Genomic DNA, 20,867 nt, shown 5'->3' with positions numbered 1-20,867 from the left:
TAAATATACAAAGAAGGGATGTGATGTGGGCTCCGTAAGTTTGCCCAGGTGCATTAACCCATATCAAGCAGTGAGACCAGTAAATTCTGCCTGTTTGCTATTGGTGATAAGAACTGTAGTAAACGTATAAAGTAAACTGTAATAAACCTTATTGTGTTATAACGCCCTAAAATTGAATATGGCTAGAAATGCCATATTTTATATACTGAACTTATTGCACCAGCCTAAAGTTTCAGCATTTCAATAGCAGCAATGATCCAGGACTCCAAACTTGTCACAGGGGTCACCATCTTGGAAAGTGTCTGTGACACTCACATGCTCAGTGGACTCTGAGCAGCTGTTGAGAAGCTAAGCGTAGGGGTTGTCACAAATTATCCAGCAGAAAACGAGGTTGCAATATAAACTGATGTTACAGGACTGATAATTACATTCTGATGCTATTTGCACTGGTTTCTGTGCTGCCATGTAGTAATTATCTGTATGAATTACTAATCAGTCTTATATTGTGACATTTATATTCTATGTGTACTGTATATTGTGAGTGGGTCCCTAAGCTCATTAAGTGACAGCAGCACAGAGCATGTGCAGTGAATCAGCAGAAAAGAAGTTGGGGAGCTACTGGGGCATCTTTGGAGACACAGATCTTCCCTGCTAAAGGGCAGTGGTTGCCTTTCTAGCCTACTTCTTTAGTTAAGCTTTAGTTCTCCTTTAAGTACATGTGTAGATTCTGGTGACTTCTGGATTTTACTTTATATAATATGTTGTTGTCATTGAAAAATTAAAATGTATCTCCCCCCCTTTCTTTTTTTTTTAGATTCTCCCCGACACTTTTGGTGGTATCATTTAATCTGCTGGCTACTAAGTGCTGCAGGCATCATCTGCATACTAGTGGCACACGAACACTATACAGTGGATGTGGTTGTTGCCTACTATGTAACTACCAGACTCTTTTGGTGGTATCATACTATGGCTAATGAAAAGGTAGGTCATGGGATCTTTTTAACCTATTTCAACTCTCAGAGCTAGTGTATCATAAATTACATAAGTGAAGGTGCCTGTATCATTTGCATTCTACTGTATAGCTTCATATACATAAATGTCAACCATTATTTACTGTATATTTCTCATGCATTATGAAATGTATTATTTAGTCAGACCTAACAATTTTTATAATCTAAATCCGCCTTTAAGAAAATTACACCTGGCTGCCATTAGGTATTAACTAGGTGAGTGCTATTTCTGGAAGTTCAGAAATTGATCCTAAGGGCTCTTACTGAGGAGCGGTTGTAGCTATGCTCCCCTGCGTTCCGTTTTTCTGCGTTCAGCCGCAGGGGAATAGACGCATTACGTTTTTTCCAATGGGGCTGTACGCAAGAAAAATGTAGCATGTTGCGTTTTCTACACGCACTATTGGAAAAAACGTAATGCGTCTATTCCTGCGCTCCCCTGTGGCTGAACGCAGAAAAATGGAACGCAGGGGAGCGCAGCTACAACCGCTCGTCAGTAAGAGCCCTAAGACTCCAGGTTTTTCACAAAAATTAGGTTTATGCTTCTGCTGTTCCCAGTAGAAAGATTTTTGGCATCAGTTGCTTGCAGCAGGTGAAACAATGAGATGGAAAACAGCTGCTCAGCCACTTTCATTAACTTGCCAATTTCCAAGCAAAAATAATTATTTTAATTTTGTTTTATTTGCAATTATTTGATTTTGTGAAGCGCTGACATACTGTATTACCATGAGTTATTCAGTTATTTAAATCACATAGCAGAATATGTTTAATACTGACTAACAAATTAAAGGGGCAGTATATATCCGTGTTGGGTTTGAGTTGGGCTTGCACTGAGAATGTGATCTGCCTATTCTTTATATTTTACACATTTTTATTTTGCTATTGTGAAAATCAGAAAGTTGTGGCTTGGATTAGATTGAGACAAGCTTCACATCCTCTTAAATAAAGCTTATCACTGTTGTAACTTCAGTGTGATAATGCATGGTATCATCGTTATGCCTTGAACAGGTTGGGCCAGCTTGCACCTCACAGGTAGCTTTGTTGCTACGTTATCTGAATAAACTTGTTTCAAAGTTGCGTTATGTAGTCACTTTATGTAACAGGAGGAGCAGCAGCCTTCTGACAATAAAGAACTATCCTACCAACTCAATTACCCTAGTTAACCTCCCCCCCCTTTTAAGTGTACTTCTCTTCTTTGTTTCTCTGCTTCCTTTTCCTCGTGTGTATATCGATCTGTCTAGTTTGTGTTGATCTGTAAATGTTGCAGAAAAACAGTTTTTTTTTTTTTCCAACTTAAAATTTTTATTCAGTTTCAGCATTTAAAGTTTCCAAGATTCACAGTATTTCTCAAAATACATGTATATGAAAACAAGCTTACTGTTGCAGACATTTATAAACAACGTTTGTCAAACACATGGCATACATAAGTATAGAGGATAAAATTAAAATTAACAACCAAAAAGCATGTTGTAAGAGCCTGTACCTCAGCTAGAGAATGTATCACCTATCTGGACCTGGTAGTTTGAGAGATGTAATAGTCCAATTTAGACCATACTGCCTCTTGACAGGGAATCGTCCCTTTGAGTTTAGCTGTCATCTCCTCCATTAATTCCCCGAATGCGAGAGATAACTTCCCCTAAAGTTGGAGCGTTAGGTGCTTTCCATTGAGAGGTGATAGACAGCCTAGCTGCCGTGTAGATGAAATTGAGGAGTTTTTGTTCGGTACGGAAAATATCTACATGGGCCAAACCCAGGAGAGCATTGGAAGCCTGTACAGGAATTTCACAAAAAAAAATCTGAGTGATCATAAACCCAATGTCTCTCCAAAAGATTGACAATTTTGGACAATACCACAATATATGGGAGAGAGAGCCCTCATGCCCACAGCCCCTCCAGCATAGCGCTGAAGTATGCTAAGTTTTAGTGGGGTGTAGTACCAGTAGAACATTGCCTTATCAATACTTTCCTTCTGCCTTACACAGGTAACCCTTTTCCAGGCATTATCCTAGATATCTTCCCATTGTTCTATCGTGAGGGCAAGTTAAAGCTCTCTCTCCCATTGCAACATGTACGTGTGCTTAGGGAAGGGTTCTTCCATTAGAGTATTTAAAATAGAGTAGATAGAGGTCGATATCAACGCTTTTTGGGGTAAACCTCCTATACACCTCTTCTCAAAGAAGGTCAGCGAACCAGATGGGAGGCGTCCCTATAATATCCCCTTGATAAAATGTACAATTTGGATGTATTCATAGTACCAACTTTGTGGAATTGATGTTTCTCCTGCAGTTCTGCAAACATACGAATTCTGTTTTCTAGGGGATTGATAAAGTCGTATACTCAAAAACAGTTTTTGGAGCTCCAATGACCCTGGAAAGGGGTAGCCAAGCCTGGTGGAAACTGCGGGTTGGTTAGGATTGATTGCATAGGGGATGGAGAGGACATTAGCGGTGCTTTACTACGGCATTGTTCCCAAACCTTAAAAGCAAATTTAGTGGCCTGTAAGGCATTGGATGGTAGTTTGACTAGTTTGGGCATTTGCCAAAGAAGGGCATTGAGATGTATTGGGGCCAAAATAGTCGATTCAATCAGTGCCCACTGGGTTGTCGGGAAATGACAACACCTGGCTTAGTTGTGCTGCCTCGTAATATCTGTGAATGTTTTGGACCGTTAAACCTCCTTGGGATTTGCTCATAGTCATTATCTTTATAGATGTCTCGACTTTGCCCAAATAAATTTAAAGAACATTTTCTGGAAAGACTGTAAAGTGGCATTCGGTACTGTTACAGGCAGTGTTTCAAAAAAGTAGAGCAGTTTAGGGAGAATCAACATCTTCACTGCTGTTATCCTGCCTAACCAGGATATGGTATAGGTTCCACATTTCCCCAAAAGCGAAGCAATAGCCCTTAACAGTGGGATATAGTTATATTTATATAGCTGGAAATAGGATTTTGTCAGATGTATGGCAAGATATCATATGGAGTGGTCTCTCCACTTACAGTTAGAATTTGCCTTCAATAGATCTCGTGTATGGGAAGGAATAGTTAAAGCTAAGGCCTCTGACTTTTGAAGATTCAATTTATATCCCGAATGGCTGCCATACTGCGTAAGTAGTCTATGTAGGTTTGGTAGCGAAACCATAGGATTGGTGATGGACAATATGACATCATCCTCAAACAAAGCCATCCGAAATTCTTCCTTCCCCAAACCTGGTCCTATGATATCTTTATGTTCTCTAATAGCAGTAGCTAAGGGCTCTATACTGAGAGCATATAGAAGGGGAGACAACGGGCAACCTTGCCTGGTCCCATTCGAAATTGATATGGGCGTACTGGAGGCTCCTGGTAGTTTAAGAGTGGCTTTAGGTGCAGAATATAATGTTTTTATCCCTGTCATAAATGGGCCGTCAAACCCCATAGTCTGTAAAAGATCGAACATAAAACTCCAGTCCAAGCGGTCAAATGCTTTTCCAGCATCTAGACTGAGTATGACTGCTGGGGGTCTGTGTTTTATTGATGAGATCTATTATATCTATGGCCCGCCGGGTATTGTTCCCCGCCTGCCTGCCATGTATAAACCCTACCTGATCTGGGTGAATAAGTCTAGGCATTATGGGGGCTAATCTATTGGCTAAGATTTTTGTAAATAATTTAAGGTCTGAGTTTAACAACGCAATGGGGCGGTAACTCCCACATTGGTTGGGGTCTTTACCCTCTTTATGTAACAAGGTAATATATGATGTTAACATTGTTGACGGGATGGGGGAACCAGTTAAGAAAGAGTTAAATAACTGCGTTAAGTAAGGTATAAGGGTGGCATTAAATGTCTTATAATACGCCTATGATAAGCCATCAGGGCCTGGGGCTTTCAGTGAAGGAAAGGATTTTATTGTTGCTGCGACTTCCCCTTCAGTTATGGGAGCATTAAGGGCTTCTAGTTCGGGCTGGGTGAGCTGAGTTTTGATATTTTCTCGAAGGAATGTTTCCCTTTGTTGTCTTGTGGACCTTGTGGGAGCTCAAATTGTATAGTGTAGAATAATAGTTACTGAAGGCCTCGGCAATTTCCTCAGGTGAATACACCATCTGGGCATTTCCCATATCTATAGATGTAATAGCCGTTTGAGCTATCTGTTCTCTTAATTTCTTAGCCAACAAAGTGTGAGCTTTATCTCCACTTTTATAATATTTCTGCTTAAGCCATTGGAGATCTTTCTCAGTGTTGGCTAAGAGTAGAGATTTAAGCTCCTTGCAAGTTTGGGAGATTCTCTGCTTTATCAGTCTAGATGGGGTGCGACCATATAACCCGTTCTAATGTGTCAATTGGTTGTCTAGCTTGGAAATTTGAAGCTGTCTCGTTTTCTTATATCTAGATGAGATGGAAATAAAGTGGCCTCTAAGAACTGCCTTATGTGCTTCCCACAATGCCGCCACATTGTCCACCGAACCACTGTTTACTTCAAAATAATCAGTCATAGTTTCTAGGATCTTCTCCCTAATAGCAGGATCATTCAAAAGCGTTTCATTCAAGCGCCAATGAGTGGACCATCTAGGTGGATGTAGTATATCTACTTCCAGTATTACTGCTGAGTGATCTGTCCATGAAATGGGCAGAATAGTAGAGGTAGCTGGGAACCTTAGGATATCCCTAGAGACTAGAAAATAGTCTATTCCAATGGAAAGACTATGCCTGGCTGAGATAAAATTGTATTCTCTCTCGTTGGGGTGATGTATCCTCCAGATATCCCTGAAATCCAACCTGCGTATTAATTGGCGGAACCTTTTAGAATGCTCAGCAGTATCCTTGTTGGTAGGTGGAAAAGAGCGGTCTCTCAACTCTGAGCACACCAAGTCAAAGTCCCCGCCAATTAAAGTGGGAGTTGAAAAATCTCCTCACTTTAGTCAGTCTGGAGCAGAGAAATTTCAACTGCTGTTTCTTTGGGGCATAGATATTCCTTACATTTAGAGGCTTACCTCCCAGTGTTCCCATGAGAATCAGATACCTCCCTGCCGGGTCAATCTTAGTATTAGTAATTTGATTGGGACAATCTCTATGTATCATGGTTATTAGCCCTGCCTTTTTAGTATCCGCCGAGGCTTGATACACTCTGGGATAGAGATTGAATTTCAAAGCTGGACTGGGGGTATCAGACCGCTTAATGTGCGTCTCTTGGATCAATGCTATATTAGGTTTAAGACTATGGATTTCCCATATAGTTAGTTACCGTTTACATTGATTGTAAGAATCTTAACCAATGTTGAGGTATAGAGTGGTATCACTTTGGCAGGTTACTATTTCCCAGGTCTGTAACCCAGAGCTAATTCTACCGAACTTACTGGGGAGCTGTCTGCATAACTTAAAAAAATAAGTGGTCTTCCATCATGAAAATAGTCTCATATAGTATAACCAGTACAACATTAAATGCATAACATCAAAACAGATCTGCATAAAAAAAAGACAAGAAAATTTAGAAATATAGCAAACCCTAAAGTTCTGCAAGAGCAAAAAAACCTACAAATATAGGCAGTGGGGTTAAATTAGGCAGATCACAGCCTTGAGGGGTTGCGTCCTGGAGGCCTTCGGAGCACTCAAATGTAAGAAGGGGGTCTCCGAGATCTATTGCTGCTGTGGTGGTGGAGTAGGATCCATAATGGGAGTGTTCCTTTATCCATGAGTTTATACAGAAGCCGATGTAGATGGGATAGTCTTTGGTGGTGACCTCCCCACCTTGGTCCAAACCGGAGTAAGTCTGTCCTGGCGTCTACTATCTTTTGTCGGGGTCTCTGGTAGATGGTCTTTGAGGGAGATGCCGAGATCTTTAAGGAACCGGGCGCTATCTTCTGGATCTTGAAGTAGATATTGTCTGTTGCCTTTTGTGACGATCATCTTAAAGGGGAATCCCAATCTGTAGATAATCTTGTGGGCGCGCAGTGCCTGAGTGACCGAGCGCAGTTCCCTTCTCTTTCGTAATGTGATTGGGGAAATGTCATTGAATATTTTAAGCTTATGCCCCTGATGCTCAATATGAGGAGTGTTGCCAATCTTGCTAGTTATGGCCTCTTTGCTTTCAAAATAGTGAAGACAGACCACCACATCTCTAGGCCTGGCCACTCCTGGCAATCTAGGTGCAAGAGCTCTATGCGCTCTGTCAAAGTGCCAAGCTTCAGCCGGAAGGTCAGGGCTATTGCTTGAAAAGAGAGAGCGCAGGAACACTCTGATATCCTGGGGGCCCACATCCTCAGATAGGCTTCTAATGCGCTGCGACAGAAAACATTTTTTGTAGCCATCCTACAGTAATTGTTATCTCAGAGAAATGACATTCATAGGCACATTTCACAGCACAAACTATCATTAAAGAATGACAGATTGATGTGCACATCTCATGCCATTACATCATTGCTGCAGTGCCTTGGCAGAGGGAACAAGCTATAAAGCTATTGCGTCCTACAGAATCCAAATATTTTAATACTGTTCTGTTGTTTTTTTTTGTCACATGTGAGGTTCAGATTTCATAAACTGTAGTGCAATCATTTTCTTTGTCTCCTTATCTTTTTCAGTGTCATTGCTAAATGAGCCATTTCAAACAGCAGTGTAGTAACTATTAATGAGCCTTTGAGAGGCATATGATCCTGCATTGTCCTGAGGGACAAGTGGCTCTGATTTGGGGTTTGTATCTAGAATCAATGCCATAAAGAAGAAAGGGCTTTGAGTTTTTTGTTGTAAAAGAAATAACAAAAAACAGTAAAAGAATTGCTGCTTACAACCATAAAGAGTGCCAATAACCTTTCCAGCAATAAAGTAACACCTTTTCTGCCTCATTAGAGTACTTTATACAATATGATTTTTTGCTTTCAGAATTAAATCCGTAATTGTGATGTGCTGGTAAGGAAAAACTCAACCCACACACCAAAGCCTTACCCACAAAACCTAAACCTGTGCTCGACCCAAACATGCAAACTGTTGCCATTGAAGGACCCACCTCAAATCTTAGCTGTTCTGTACACTTCTTCTACATGTGCCTGTGGTTTCAAGAGAATGAATCTTTGGGACCAGAAGAGGAGTGCACGTCCCCAACCTGACCCACACTGAACACTCGCCCTCCATGGCCATCTAGATTTTAACCTCAAACTCATAGTTTTTGGGTCAACCCACTCATCACTAATCCCAAAGAGAATCCCTTAAAGTGTGAAAATGTTAGGTTCACTGTTTATCTGTTTGGTGCTTAATCCTGTACTATACTAAAACTGAGAGTCAATGAAATTAAAATGTTACTTTATGATTTTTTTCAGTGTTTAAAGACCTCTTCTCCAACAAATTTACTTACCAGAACCTGGTGGTTTCCAGTGTTTTTATTCTTTGAGAAGAATGTTCAGGCCTGTATTCCATGCAGTTATTCGTGGCCCATCTCTTGGCCGCCCAGCTGCTTCAAAGCATCATGCAAAACCTATTCAAGAGTACAGAAGACAGCGGAGGATGTTGAAAAGGCCACCTGAATTCTGTCAGTAGACTTCACATTTAAAACAAACATGCAGTAGATGGAAGACTTTTTCAATGCTATAACCAAAGAAATATTTTCTTGTTCAAAAGAATATAACTTAATGAAGTGGACCAAACATTGTATTTCTTTTAATTGCAAAGGTAGTTAGAAATGGAATACAACATTTATCCCTGCTAACTTTATCTTAACAAACACTAAATTAACTTATGGCCAGACTGCATCCCCATGAATGCATTTTAAAAGAATAGTAAAAACAATTTGTTTAGAAGGTAGTAGTATTCCTAACTCTGTGTTTGCGGGTGCATATTTTGCTAATGAATTAGCCTGTAGCTCACAAAATCTCTTACAGGGTACCGTGAAATTCATGATAACTTCCCTGCATTGAAAATTTGATCCATTATTGAAAAAAAAACATTTGGGAGGTTGGAGATAGGAGTTTCTGTGGCCTCTTTTAATCATACTTTTGCTCAGAATGGTAAACCAAAGCTTTTATTCAATCTTGGCCTCACTAATGAACATCCCAGTGCCATCTTTGACATTTAGTAGAGCACCTTGGAGTGCTCTTTACAATATTAATATCAGTTTTAATAACTCGTGTGATGTGTCCATTAATGTACGACTATAGCTTAAGCACAGTTTGTAAATGATTATTTTATAAAACTTTTATTCAAAAGCTTCCTTGTCTTTGCAGAACCTGAAGTTGGAATCCCTGAACTCTTTTATCTGATTCATTGCACTAATTTCATACTGATCACTCAGAGCAATGTTCTGCATTACAGTTGCCTTAACTTGAGTCTTTGAGCTTCTTCATGTTCTGGAAGACAAGATATAAAGTTAAACTTGCTTTATCTTTAGTGCAGTTATACTGTATATATTTAAAGCTCTTATAATTTATGATAATATTTGTGTTTGCAAATGTTACAAAAAAGGAGATTTGCTACTTGCCAGAGAAGATTAGTGTGTGAATGACAGAGGGTTAGTGTGTCACCGACTTATTGCCAAGATAAGGAACAGCAAAAATGTACATAGAAGTTGCCCCTCCAAATGCCACCCTGGATCTATGATGTAAAAGCATATTGTGCAGCAGACTGTCGCCCCAGTTTGTGGTACACTTTTAACTTAAGCACAGGATTTTAAATATGTCTGCTGACAATATATGTATGTTTTATAGGCAGCTCCAACTGTGATATTGGTTATTCTGTAGTATGGTAAGACAGACCTAATATTCATCTATGCCATCTTAGGTTTCTGATCACATTTGGAGAAATAACATTCCTTGGATTGGCTCACATGGAAAGATTATGACCAAAAAAATAAGTGTCTTTTCTATTAAAGCTCAGTGGGAGAAAATACATCACTAAGGTAATGGTAATGCTGTAAATTAATCACGGTTATAGAAAAATACCAGGCTGTCCAGGTCAAAACCAGACAGGTGGCAACCCTATCTACATACCAAAATTGGTATGTAAAAACAGCTTCTATTCAGGCAATACTTGCAACAATACTTTTCAGGGGTAACATCTAATGACAGGTCTAAACATTCAGAACTGAAAGTGGTTGCTTCTGTTGCAGTAGTCTTCGTGTGGTGGACTACCTCACCTACATTGTTATGCTACATCAATTGCTGTGCTGATGAATTGACATACTGTATTTTCAGAAATGCTACTGTGGCTTCTTTGAAAAAGGAACTCTGCCCACAGACTGGTTTGAAAGCAACTTTCCCTCTATACCATCTAAAACATTTCAGTAGGTTTAATGTTTATTGGAAGATGCTTACCATTATATTTTATTTCATTGTACCAAAGGCCATTTGAGTAGAGGTTACCTTTAAGATGAAGTGTCATATGGAACAAGTCACATAACACGAAAGAGAATAAAACACTGCAGACAACATCTGTCCTTCCTGAGAAGGTAGTGCAATATGGGAACATTGAATTACTACACTGTTGTGGATATTCCAGTCATTTTAATGGTACCCTCTTGAAATAAATGTAGATTTTTTTTGCATACATATATGGGATCATCATATGTTGTATATATTTTCTGTTCTTGAATACAATTATATTAACATGAAAATTGTAACTTTCATTTCTTTCCAACTGACATGTTTACCTCTTGAAAGCTGCCGAGGTACCAATGTCATATGATCTAAAATTCATTAATTATATTCAAGATTCAAATTCTCATTATATCACTGCAGTTAAAGTACAGTATGTTTTACATTTTCAGAAGTATTTCTTTACACTTTTGCTATTTATATGCACAGGCATTTGTATTTCAGTGTTCAAGTACCAATAACACATGAAATCAAAATATATTCACTTGTTCTGGCATGCTAACTATTATTTCCATTATATGTAACACTAATTTCTTTAAAATAGATATAATTTTTGTTGTAATATGTTTGCTTGCCTCTTCTGGTATCTGGAGGCATGTTTAGTTAATGTAAATTAACACCATTTATTCACATCAGCCCAAGATGCCCTTAGCTGTAGATAATTCATAATCAGGTCTTGGACCCAACACCTGCAAAATTAAATTAAAGGCAATTTTAAATGGTTACCGTGCTTTATGAAAATAATTGAGAATTCTGCAGATTAAGCATCCAGTTCATCAAAGGTTGACATGCAAATTTTATATTCCAAGTTTCTCAACTAAAATGTTCAGGAGCACAAACCTGCTGTGATCCATGCACACCAAGGGGCATATTTTTGTATGCAAATCATTTTATAACATCAGAGTTGTCAAACTCAATTGGTTTTAGTGTCAATTCCAATTTAACCCTAAAGTTTGAGTGCAGGAAATTTTTCTGCGTGTTTTTAAGTTTGTGAAATTTCAAGTGACAAACTAAAAAAAAAATCAAGTGATAATCAAACCCCCCCCCCCAAAAAAATGCGTGTTTCTCTGTAAACATTGGCAACTTTAGATTTTTGGTTATTATGTTCCTTATTGTAATATTATATGTTGTATAATATTATAAAAGCACTGGTTGTCAGATGTTTCTTTCAGTTGGTATACTGTCCTCCACTTGACCAACTCATAATACTTTGAATTTCCTAAATCGGAATTCCTATAGCCACTGTAAATTGCAAGATTTACTGCAGAAAATATGAATGATAAATAGAGATCAAAGAGATGATTTCAGTGTGGGCTAAAATATTTTTAATGGAGGTCTATTATTTTGTTTTACCTTTTAAAAAATGAAAATAACCATCTATAGATAAGCTTAATTAAAAGATAATTCTGCACATTCCCATAGCAGTATATACTGTTAAACCATTACATCATTGCTACGTTTGTAAGGGAAACTGGTTTATATGTTAAATCTTCTCTCTAAACAAGTTGAATATGGTCTGCAACTCTTGACCCCCAAGAATTAAGGGGGTTATTTACTAAACTCAATTTTTTTTCTGGTCAAGGTTTTTTGGGCAAAAGCTCGGATTAATTATACCCCGAATCTGAAAAAAGTCAGAATCCAAAAATCGGGCATCTCAGGTCTGTTGAGGTCATGTAGTGAAGTCATGAAGTCAATGGGAGTCAAATGTCCCTTTTACAATTTGAAGATAATCGCGATCTGTGATGGGTTTCATCAGATAATCCAAAAAAGTCGGGGTTTACGGCGATAACCCTAAAAAATAGAGCAATTTGGACATCAAATCAGGGGTTTTCACTCGACTTTTATCTAATTTTTTCTGACCCGACTTTTTTGAGTTATTTTATCGATAAATACGATAAAATCGTGGATGTGACTTTGGTTGAGCTTTGTTTAATAAAAATATGAGATAAATTTGAGTTTAAGTAAATAACCCCCTAAATATCTGACTTACTTCATTATAAGTTCTGGCAATGGAGATAGATAAAGTTGAACTTTGCTTCTTTATGATTAAAACATTAAGTCGCTGCTCAGGCCTTCCAGTCATACTCCAAAATGGGTCAAATTTAAGTTTAACCTTTAGTCATGAAAGGTGGGTGGGCAGTAGGAAGGCTCCCCCTTGGTTAAGTGTTGTAGGACCATTGTTCTAAGCCCTTTCTTCCCACGTATGTAACGACACCATCAATTATGCCAAATGTATATTTTGCAAACAATGAAATTTTAAAAATCCAGTTTTTATTAGAATGCTTTTGTATCTATTAAATACACATTTTGTAGACACTTCGGGGCAAATTCATCAAGGGTTAATTAACCCTCGATATTCGACTGGGGAATGAAAATCCTTTGACTTTGAATATCGAAGTCGAAGGATTTTGCGAAAAAAAGGAATAATCGTTCGATCGAACGATTAAATCCTTCGAATCGAACGATTCAAAGGATTTTAATCCAACGATCGAAGGATTATCCTTCGACCAAAAAAAGTTAGGCAAGCCTATGGGGACCTTCCCCATAGGCTAACATTGGGTTCGGTAGCTTTTAGGTGGCGAACTAGGGGGTCGAAGTTTTTTCTTAAAGAGACCGTACTTCGACAATCGAATGGTCGAATAGTCAAACGATTTTTAGTTCGAATCCTTCGATTCGAAGTCGTAGTCGAAGGTCGAAGTAGCCCATTCGATGGTCGAAGTAGCCAAAAAGACACTTCGAAATTCGAAGTTTTTTAACTTCGAATCCTTCACTCGAAGTTAATGAATTGGCCCCTTCATGTAGAGATTGTTCTTGAAAAAAAAACATTTGCCATTTGAACTGGCTTCTATAGATTTAATGGATGTACCCATTAGCCTTATTGCAACTTTTTCCCCTTGAGGACTGATATAGTGCAGAGCAAGGTAAATTCATTTATCTGGAGCCTCTTTTTTGGTACATGTTACAATCAGGCATTTTGAACCGCTTGTGTTTAATTGTTGTGTAATTGTGTTTTTAGCCCACATCCCTTGTTTTGTTGATACCAGTTGGAAAATCCCTGCTGATTTCCACATTAGGTTCATGATCTGACTGGTGATTGGCATTTTGCAAGCAGCTAAGTTCCCAGTCTAGTTTTTCATTTAGAATTGGTTTGTTTGCCTGTTCGTATTGTTGACAAACCTTGGCTATGACAATTAATCATCATAGAAAAGCCATTCATCAGACAATAGCAGGAGTACAAAGCAAGTTACTGTCCTAAAACATAACTCTACTGATGGGATTTTTTTGAAAATAAATACCTAGCCACATAACTTGTGTAAACATAAAAAAGTACCGCTACCTGGCAGCCACAAACAAAACCTTGCCTCATAGCACCTTGAGGCATTTAGCAGCGCTTGTATTCAAGACAAACTGTCAGTTGTGGGAAGAGATATGAAACGGCAATGCAAGCAATGAGGCTTCAATCTATCCTTTCACTCAAAGATGAGCTTGTGTGTGAAATGCACTTTATCATCTCTAATGCATTTTCTTTGCAATAGCATTAGAACTGTTCATATATGGGATTGGATGCTTATCGGCCAAAGACGTCCATTTTAGTCTTGAAGCAGATTCCTATTGCAGTCATGTCCTTGCACTACAATTGTGTCATGCTGCTAAGTGATAAGTGAGAGAGCAGTCAGAGCAACCCTCAGCCTCTGTAAATGAGGCCTTATTCTGACAATGGATCCCTTTTCACTATTCCTTTCATTTTGGGGTAGAATTATTAACCTATGAGTTTAGAACTTAATAAATAAAAGCTCACCCAAGTTCTTTTCATTCCTATGGGATTTTTAGAACCGTATTTATCAAACGCTGAGTTCTAACTTTCATCCATTGATTAATACAATTCATAGAAATGAACAGAATGAGGGTGAGGTTTTACTTATTAAGCTCTAAACTCATCTGCCCCTTTGTGAGGGCCAGGCAATGTTTTTCTAGAACTGTAAGGGGCCGATTCACTATGGGTCGAATATCGAGGTTTAATTAACCCTCGATATTCGACTAGGAATTAAAATCCTTCGACTTCGAATATCGAAGTCGAAGGAATTGGCGCAGATAGTTCGATCGAACGATCGAAAGATAATTCCTTCGATCGAACAATAAAATCCTTCCAATCAAACGATTCAAAGGATTTTAATCCAATGATCGAAGGAATATCCTTCGATCAAAAAAAGTTAGCCAAGCCTATGGGGACCTTCCCCATAGGCTAACATTGACTTCGGTAGCTTTTAGATGGCGAACTAGGGGGTCGAAGTTTTTTTTAAAGAGACAGTACTTCGACTATCGAAAGGTCGAATAGTCGAACGATTTTTACTTCGAATAGTTCAATTCGAAGTCGTAGTTGTAGTCGAAGGTCGAAGTAGCCCATTCGATGGTCGAAGTAGCCCAAAAAAAACGTCGAAATTCGAAGTTTTTTACCTTCGAATCCTTCACTCGAAGTTAGTGAATCGGCCCCTAACAGTCTCCCTTCACTCACAAAATCATTGCTGTGATTTAAAGCACACAAACATGCAACCTGTTCCATGTTAAATCAAATCTGGTTTTGATCACAACCTTTTAGACATTCTTGTGTATTTGCTACTTGCATTATGTAGCCTGTTGGTGTTTCAAATGCTGCAAAGCAATAAGGTTGAAATAATCTATTTCTCCATGGAAAATGTTAATATTGAGAATTTCTTATACAAATGTAGCTTTGCACCAAGTTTGTATTGTAAATGGAGCAACTTCTTGCACAAGGTAGATCTCCAGATAACACCCTTCCGATATTAATACATTCTGTGGGACCCCAAGCAGACATTGGAACAATAAACTGACGTCTGTATTTCCTTCTATTCATGGCTTGTAGTTTTTTTTCATTCGATAAAACTGAGCCTGTAACTCTAAGGGCTAAAAGTCTATGAGATTTATTTTTGTACCTGATCTGAAGACTTGTATTTTGGTAACTGTACAGATCTGGATACTTGTCTGTTTCCTTTTTTTTTTTAAATATCCAAAGCAAATAAATTGCAAACGGTGCTATGGTGCACCTGGAACTGTCTTTTTGAGTGTTGTTTGATTTTCTTGGGTATGTGTTGTATTGTGCTGATACTGCTGTGTTGTTAGGAAGCAATGATACAACAGACACACACACACCCTGAATTGTCCACTGCGGGTTTGGCATAGATATAGAATATGTTCCAAACCCATTTCATACAATATTTACAATATAATAAGCTCATATTCAGTCTTTAATAGGCATGGCAAAATGGTGACGTCTTAGAAGAAATACAATTCCATATATTGCACAAATTGTACAAACAATCCAGTTGTGTAAATACAGAAGGATGTATCTTTTGTCTTTGTACTTTCTTCTGGGTTGTTTGTAGTTATTATACTGAGAAAAGACAAAATCATTTAAACCTGGTTCAATGTATAATACGCAACAAGGTAACAAAGTTAACACAGAATTTCAGCTGTCCTCCCACCGAACTTGTCATAGACAACATGAATGAGAAATGAGCCATTGAAACAATAATTTATTCAGAGGTTAGTCTAACAAGCATTATTAAACTCTTTAGAGGGAGACCCTGCAAGATCTGCCAAGCTGCTAAAAATATGTGGTATATTATATTCTATTGCAGTTGCTCCCACATGGAATGCTCACATCAAGTATGTGGTCCCCAGCTTTTAAACATTATCCATTGGTACAGGAATAAAAATGTAGGCACAATGGACTGAGCTTTGTTAAAACCCTCTGGCAACAATATCATCTCTCACTAGGAAGAATAAGGTAAGTATAACCAAACAACCAATTAATAAACAGGTAACAGCAAATACTTGTCAGTACTGTATGATCACTATGGGGCACATTTACTAAAGGGCAAAGTGACTAATGCTGGGGATGTTTTGCCAGCTTTACCACTTTCAGACACTTCACCGATTTACTAATAGGCGCAGACGTAGTTTCGCTAGCGAAAGAGACAGATGCCATCGGTCATTTGCACTCTATTTCCAGGTGAATTTTCGCTCTGGAGAATGGAGGTTGCTCTGCAAATTCACTAAGGTGCAGATTTTTCTCATCGTTACGTCCAGCAACGTTTCTCAGGAAAGAGCCGCCTGAGGCTCCAGTAATGCCAAACCCCCTGCCCGCTTACCTTTCCAGGGGGGAGGCAGCAACGCTAGTGTGGAGAGTGCAATTGTGCTCTCTCGCACTAGTAAAGCCGAATTCCCGGAAATTCGGCTCTTAAAGGCACCAGGAGCGGCTTTTTGCTTCCCCCTGGCTCTGCCGCCTGAAGCGAGTTGCTCAACTCGCCTCATTGGTGGATTGACCCTGGTTACGTCTTTCACCAGACTTGCCTTCGCCAGCTCAGACCAGGCGAAGTGCATTGGATCTTCCTCAATCTTCTGTTACATCACATTTTTAGTGGAAAAAGTTTCCAAGTTCCAAAAAACGCTGGCGTCTTTTCCTTTTTTGAAAGTGATAGCCTGCAAAAGTCCTTAAATTTTTTTTTTGGATAACCGGGTCCTCCCATACATTTTCTAGCATATGGAACATAAACTGTACAGTGGGGTCATGTGTAGGGCATTATAACAACTCTATTTTCTTTATTAAGGTTCCCTGAACCTGTGTAATGTAATGTATTTGCTGCAACATATACGTCCATTCAACTTTAAATTTCCCGCCGTATGCAAATTAGCCTGAGCAAAGACCTCTAACGAAGTTGCGCTAGGCATAATTGAATGCTATCATCTTCGCTTTGATTGCCAAAGTAACGCTAGCAAAAATTCGCCATCATTTGGCGCACTGGACGCAACTTTGCATTCTAGTAGATTAGTATTGTCTGAGCAAATTTTCGCCTGGCGAATTGTTGCGAAGGCTGCGAAGCCTTCGCTTGTCAAATTTTCACCACTTAGTAAATTTACCCCTAAATCAGGTTCAGTTTACTCACACACCTCAGGTATTTCTCCCACTGTCCCAGACTGACTCAAGGTGCTCCAAGAGATTACACACAGAATTCCTGGAGTCCCTACACACTTGAGTTCCTTTACTTGGTGAGTACCACCTGAGGAACTACCCAATATTTGGAAGGTTATTTATCAAGGGTCAAGGGCTTTTTAGACCTCAAATGAACTCATAACTCAAATGGTTTTTAATTTAAGAAAAAACTTGAATGTAAACAACTCAGTGTAGTCATGGAGAAAAAACTCGAATACTCGAATTGAATGCATTGTTTTTTATGAGCAAAACCCATCGAAAAAACTCAAACATCATAAAGGCCACAAAATTCTCAAATGGTTCAAGGGACCTCTCTACAAGGGACCATTGACTTCTACATGACCTTGACAGGTTTTAGATGGTGTATTTTAGGATTCAAGCTATATCTAGGGTTGGGGTATTAATACATAAATTCAAATTCAGAAAAAATGTGAGTTTCAACTGAAAACAACTTGACCTTTAATAAATAACCTCCTTGGTCTACTTGTTGGAGCACAGACTCAACTCCTCTAAGGGACCTCCTTTCCCTTATGGCACAGATCTTCCTTCCGGAGCCATGTGTTTCCTGCTCTCCGTCAGCATCTACTTCCTCCTAAAATGGAAGTTGTAGAGTAGGACTCCACGGGCGATACAACGCGTTCCGACGTGCTGCGCAAAAATGCAGGCGTCACATCGGATGTGACAGAAATAAGGTAAGTAATAGCATTGTCGGATGGTGTCAAAGCGTTGATCTGATGCGACATGACTGACGGATGCAAACGTTACATGCTGTGTCTGCATCCGAAAGTCGCGTTGTGTCGGATCAATGATGCGACACCATCCGACAATGCTATTACCTTATTTCTGTTGCATCCAACGTGATGCCTGCGCTTTTGCGCAGCGCGTCGGATTGCGTGGAAGTCGCCTGTGGAGTCCTACCCTAATAAAACAGAACACATGGTGACTCTCTTTTTTTAAAAACTAGGAACACCTGGCAACCCAGGCAACAGAGCAATTATGAAAACTTTACCCTGGAAAGGGAAGCAGCTCTCCCTCCTAGGGGTAGGACTCCACCAGCGATTTTGTCGCGATCAGACGCGATGCGACAAAAATAAGGCAAGAGATAGAATTGTCGCATGGTGTCGCAGCGCTGATACAACGCAATCCGACTGTCGGATGCAGACGCAGCCTTATTTTTGTCGTATGCGGTTTGTCGCAGCGCGTCGGATCACGACAAAATCTCTCGTTGAGTCCTACCCTAACTGTGAGCAAGTCCAATCCTAGGCTGGGGTAACTCTTCTAGGGACTGTTTAATGTAAAGGTGTACTAACCCTTCTACATATTTTTTATCTGGAATTCTGTATTACTAGTCCCACTAGTGCTGATTATTTATAAATCCCCTAAAATATTAAAAAAAGGACACAGTAAGCTCACATGCAGACACAATATCAGTGGAGAAATCAACATGTCAGAATTAGTAATAAAGCTCATTAAATCAATTGACTAGGTTGCATGGCTCGTGACAGCTGCCCTGAATGGTGTGCATCTTATTGCAACATATCTAAGTTCTTTGCTTTGACTCTGGATTAGCAGCGTTGATCTATACCGCCATCTTGTGCATGTTTTAAAAATCTCAAGCTTAATACAGTCTACATACTTTCAAGAATTTTAGCTCATACAAAGCTAATTCTAATCACTTTCAAAACCTGCCACTGTTTCTGCAGCTTCAATTATCTAGCTAATCATGATATACATAGGCTGTAACTGCATTTATTAAACACAATGGAGGTCATTTATCAACACTGGGCAGTGGGCAAATTTGCCCATGGGCAGTAGTAACTCATGGCCCCAATGATTTGTACTACAATCCTGGAGTTGCTGGTCATTTGGAAATTTTACTGTGCACCTGGGTATCACGTAAGGAGTGGAGTGCCACACAGCTGAATATATATTTATTTATATTTAAAAGACCAGCAAGATTTATGGGCGAATTTATTCGCCAGGTGCAAATTCGCGTCAAAACAAAATGTACGCCGGCGTACCTTTTTTTTGGATGCCGGTGCATTTTTGCCAGCGAATTCGCGCCGGCGTCAAAAATTAGATGCCGGCGCCGCTTCGATTTTGTAGCTGTTTTGTGAATTTCGCGGGAAATTTGCGAATTTTTCGGCGAAGTGAAACGCCCCAAATTCACCCATCACTAACCAGCACCAATGGGAATTTTCGTGACGAAATTATTATTATATGTATAACCGACTTTTAGGTCCCCATTGGGACCTTTCTCAAGGCACCTTTCTTTTGCCTTTTTCTTTTGTCCCAATGGGGACCGAAATGTCACGTCGGTTATACATATAATAATAATTATTTGGTCACGAAAATTCCCGGTGTTGCTGGTCTTTTTTGCATATGGATTTTCTTTCCGTGCACCTGGGTTGACACATGAGATGGAATGCTGTAACATTATATATATGCATATAATTTTTAAAAAATAAACAGTGTTGAATTTTTAAGACCTGTGAGTGCGGATCATTTTCTAAAAATTTTGGCCACATCCATTTTTGTGGCCACACCCCCTAATTACCATGTTAATTGTAAAAAATTTGGAGGGTTATGAAAGTTTGAACATATTTCTATGGTTTTTTTCAGTTACTACAGTTTTTCTAATGAAGGTGAATTGCCCTTTAAAAGCTGTGAGCCTAACTTTTCCCAAGGGACCTGTTATCTTATATAGTTATTGTTACTCATTTGCTTAACTCAAAATTGTTACAAAAGTATCTTATCTTCTGTTGTGGCTGTTCTGGGCTCTTTGCCAAAAGCCAATTAAGTTAGAAACTTTGTTTCTTTTTCTGGCTGTTCAGTGCAGAGAAAACCGTGACCTTCCAGTACAAACGAGGGACTGCCGGTTGAGCTGTCAAAAGAGGAACTGACCCTCTAAAAACGGGACAGTTGGGGGGTATGCATATGCAGGGATGAAATTGTTTTTAATACAGTATACTATGTATTTTTCATATGATTTTTATGACATTCTTTTTGGATTCTAAATATCACTTTTCAAATCCTAAATGGTTGCGTTCATTCAGGAGCATAAATAATTTCGCGCTTTTTTTTTTGTAAATGGGGCTTGTTTATCAACACTGTGGAAATGTACCTGTGGGCAGTAACCCATGGTAACCAATCAAATCATTCATTGTTCTACCTGCAGCTGCCTGAAAATAAGCCAACCACTGATTGGTTGCTATGGGTTACTGCCAGCAGGCAATTATGCCGGTGTTGATAAATCAGTCCCATTTTTATAGAATGCTGGCAAACTATTACCATACTACCATAGGTTATGATGCTTTAATGTGTAAAATGGTTTCAGTGTACAATAGCGCATGATAAACTGAATTGGTCCAAAATCAATTATCATTAATTCATTTTTTCGGTTTCAGAGAATTCTCTCATGCCATGTATTTATTAGTGAGGCATAGTAAAACGTTTTCTAACAAGCACTGTTTGGGGCATATTCATGGTGTATGCTGCCTTGTCTGTTAGAGTGAAAAA

At 39.0% G+C, this 20,867-nt stretch overlaps 1 protein-coding gene across 2 annotated transcripts in view; it reads left to right on the top strand.

Annotated features, from left to right (window-relative positions):
* Positions 1-11,346, top strand: part of sgms2.L (sphingomyelin synthase 2 L homeolog) — a 40,921-nt gene extending 29,575 nt beyond the window's left edge. For both annotated transcript variants that reach the window (XM_018251731.2, XM_041590526.1), the window contains exons 5-6: positions 815-981; positions 8,291-11,346. In XM_018251731.2, coding sequence (XP_018107220.1) covers positions 815-981; positions 8,291-8,494 — 371 coding nt within the window. In that variant the 3' untranslated portion in view covers positions 8,495-11,346. The remainder of the gene's footprint in view (positions 1-814; positions 982-8,290) is intronic.
* The last annotated feature ends 9,521 nt before the right edge of the window (positions 11,347-20,867 follow it).

This window comes from Xenopus laevis, chromosome 1L, assembly GCF_017654675.1.
Source record: "Xenopus laevis strain J_2021 chromosome 1L, Xenopus_laevis_v10.1, whole genome shotgun sequence".
Lineage (NCBI taxonomy): Eukaryota > Metazoa > Chordata > Amphibia > Anura > Pipidae > Xenopus > Xenopus laevis.
The sequence above is the reverse complement of the archived record's forward strand: the minus strand, read 5'-3'. Positions and strand labels throughout refer to the sequence as shown.